Raw genomic sequence first — 3230 nt, forward strand, 5'->3', positions numbered from 1 at the left:
GTGGTCTGCCCGCGCCTCGCTCAGCCAGTGAGCGGGAACCGGTCTGTATGTAGGATCCGAACCCTCGGGCGGGAGCGCCGCCGCGCTTCCCAAGCGGCGCACTATCCAGTGCGCCACCGGGCCGGCCCCTAAAGGTCATTTGTTAAAAGAAGGTATTCCCTATGATCCAGCCATTTCACTCTTACGTAAAATGCCCCACAAAACTGCATGCACCAAAAGATATATGTAATAATGTTCAGACCAGCTTTACTTCTAATACCCTCAAATTAGGAACAACTAAAAAATCTGATGATAGTAATGAAATACTACACAGCAATGAAAATGGATGAAGAAGAGCTACATGAAAAAACATTGATGATTCTCACAGGTTTACTATTGAGCCAAGGAAGAGACACAAAATACTACACACAATATGATTCCAATTTAAAAAGTTTAAAAAATGGCAAATATAATCTGTCAGTGTAAGTCAGGTGGATGGTTATCTTTGGGAATCAGGGTTATCTTTGAGAATTGCAGTTTTTACCAAATGGCAGAGATGGGCCTTCAGAGGCACTGGTAATGTTTTCATTCTTGACCTTGGTGGGAAGGGGTAATTAAAAGGTGTGTTCACGTTCTGATAATCCAACAAGCTCATGCATTTATGATTTGTGCATTTTCATGTATATGTCATACTTCATTAAAAATATTTTCTTAATGCAGGCCCAGCATTGGTACCCAGGATATATAGATACATAAAATCACCTATATGTCAGCAAGAAAATGGTGAGAAAAATGAGAAAAAGAAGTATGGCAACAGGAATGAGTGGGCAGCTCAGAAGGGATTCAGAAATGGCCAATAAACCTATGGGAAAAAGATGGAAAAAGGTGGTCAATCTCATTAATAATTAAGGAAAAGCAAACTAAAACAGTGATACGGTAACATTTTATACCCACCAAATTGGTAAAAAAATAATAATTAATTAAAGTCTACCAGTACAAAGTCCTACACAAGGCTGTAGGGAATTTAGAATATTACTGGCGAGAGTATAAACTGATATAAAATTTTGTATAGCAATTTGGCAACATCAATAAAGTTGAATACTCCAGTCGTACACATGCCCTAAATCTAGCTGTCCTGGGGCTAGTAGTCATGTACGCTAGACAAACACTCTGGTAAACGTACATCAACAGCCGTGTATAGGAACATTCACTTCCACATTCCTTGTGAAAGAGGAAAACAGAAACAAATGAACATGAAACATATCACTGAAAGGATCAAAAAAGGTCAAAGTTGGCTTTTTGAAAAACCAGTAGAACTGAGAAATTTCTGATATAACTAATTAAAAGAGGGAGAGAGAACCAATATATTGTAATAAGGACCAAAGATGGATCTTACTGCAGAAGCAGATATTAAAAGAGAAGAGATAATCTGTAATTATTGAACCATGAACATGTAGTACCCATTCAAACAAATTAATTAATGTTAAAAAGACAGAGACGGGCTAAAAAGTAAGATAATGGGGGAAGGTGGAGGATCCAAATAATAAAACATAAGAAAGCCATAATAACCAAAAATTTTACAATAAATAATTGGCAGGGTAACATCAAGGGCTGTTAGCTAAGAAATCTATCATAGGCACACAAATCTCTTTATCAATTATGCCTTGAAAGATACAACTTAACGTAGAAAAAAACAAGTGGGTTTTAAAGAAGAGGAGGAAAAATATCAATAGGAAGACTTTTTTTAAATTTTACCTTATACCACTTTACTGAATCCAAAACACAACTCTTGGGGAAGTTCAGATGGCATATAAGAAAGCCATCTTTTCCAACATGTAATATTTGTTCGTACACGTCTGATAAATCTGGTAGACTGCTTCTGGAACTGTCACACCAGTATTCTTTTAAAACGGTTAGGTTTACATGTATTCTATAACAGCCATCTGTATTCCTACAAGAAAGTGGCAGATTGGAACCTCATAAACTCTTCAACAATCACAAAACCAAACGATTCAGCTTATCTTCACATCTTTTCAAATCATATTCAAGGCCTTTTGCAAACCCTCTGCTTCAAACAAAGCAATACACATCTGACAAATCATTCATTACAAAAGGATAAATGGGATTTACACAGTGGAGACACTGGACGACACCGTAACCAAGTGGTTAAACTGAATGTCGCCAATTCGGGGCAAGTGGGCGCCATGTGCCTCTGAGTGTCACAGAGTTCCAGCCACCAAGATACAGCCTGCACCTGGTCACGAGGAAATGCCGGACAAACCTAAGTGAAGGGTACAATATAAACTAATTGCCTGTATTCCTTGAAAACGTCAATGTCATGAAAAACAAAGACTGAGGAACTATTCTAGATTAAAAGAGATGGAAGATTCATGGCAACCAAATGCAATGTGTGATCCTGGATTGGATTCTCTACCGGAAAGGGAAGAAAAGGTTTAAAATGTCATTAATGAATCCATTGATAAGATTAGAATATAAACTATAGGTTAGATAAAAGTATTATACGATGGTTAAATTTTCTGAATTTGATAACTATACTGTGATTCTGTAAGAAATGCATAAATATACACTGAAAAGATACAGGAAATATATATTGAAATATGAAGAGATAAAGGGGTGTGATGCATACAACTGTAATGACTTAGAAAAGATGGTTTAGAAAATGTTGTATGTAATATACACACATATAGAGAGAAAAATTATAAAGTACATATGTGGAAATGGTCTTTAAAACGAGGAATCTAGATAAAGGATAGACAAGAGTTCTTTATGCTATTCTTGCAAATTTTATTTAAACTTGAAATTTCTTCAAAGTAAAAAGTAAAATGATACCGTTTACTAAATTCGTATCATATCTGGATGTTAAAGATTTGGGAGGGGCCGGCCCAGTGGCGCACTGCTACAGTGCGCCGCTTGGGAGGCGCGGGGCCCTCCCGCCGAGGGTTCGGATCCCACATGCAGACCGGTTCCCACTCACTGGCTGAGCGAGGCGCGGGAGCGACGCCGAGGGTTGCCCAGCGACGCCGAGGGTTGCGGTCCGGTGCCGTCCCGGTCCGGTGTGGGGGCGACACTGAGGGTTGCGATCCGTTGCCGGACACGGAAAAAGACAAAAAAAAAAGATTTGGGAGGGGCCGGCCCAGTGGCGCACTGCTACAGTGCGCCGCCTGGGAGGCGCGGGGCCCTCCCGCCGAGGGTTCGGATCCCACATGCAGACCGGTTCCCACTCACTGGCT

At 39.8% G+C, this 3230-nt stretch overlaps 1 protein-coding gene across 1 annotated transcript in view; it reads right to left on the reverse strand.

Annotated features, from left to right (window-relative positions):
* The window catches only part of LOC103607880 (interleukin-1 receptor-like 2), a 73839-nt gene that overhangs the window by 69613 nt on the left and 996 nt on the right, over positions 1 to 3230 (reverse strand). Inside the window, 1 exon segment of the mRNA XM_008592342.1 lies at positions 1735 to 1930. Within this exon segment, the coding sequence (XP_008590564.1) occupies positions 1735 to 1930 (196 nt within the window).

This window comes from Galeopterus variegatus, unplaced genomic scaffold (assembly GCF_000696425.1).
Source record: "Galeopterus variegatus unplaced genomic scaffold, G_variegatus-3.0.2 Scaffold7801, whole genome shotgun sequence".
Lineage (NCBI taxonomy): Eukaryota > Metazoa > Chordata > Mammalia > Dermoptera > Cynocephalidae > Galeopterus > Galeopterus variegatus.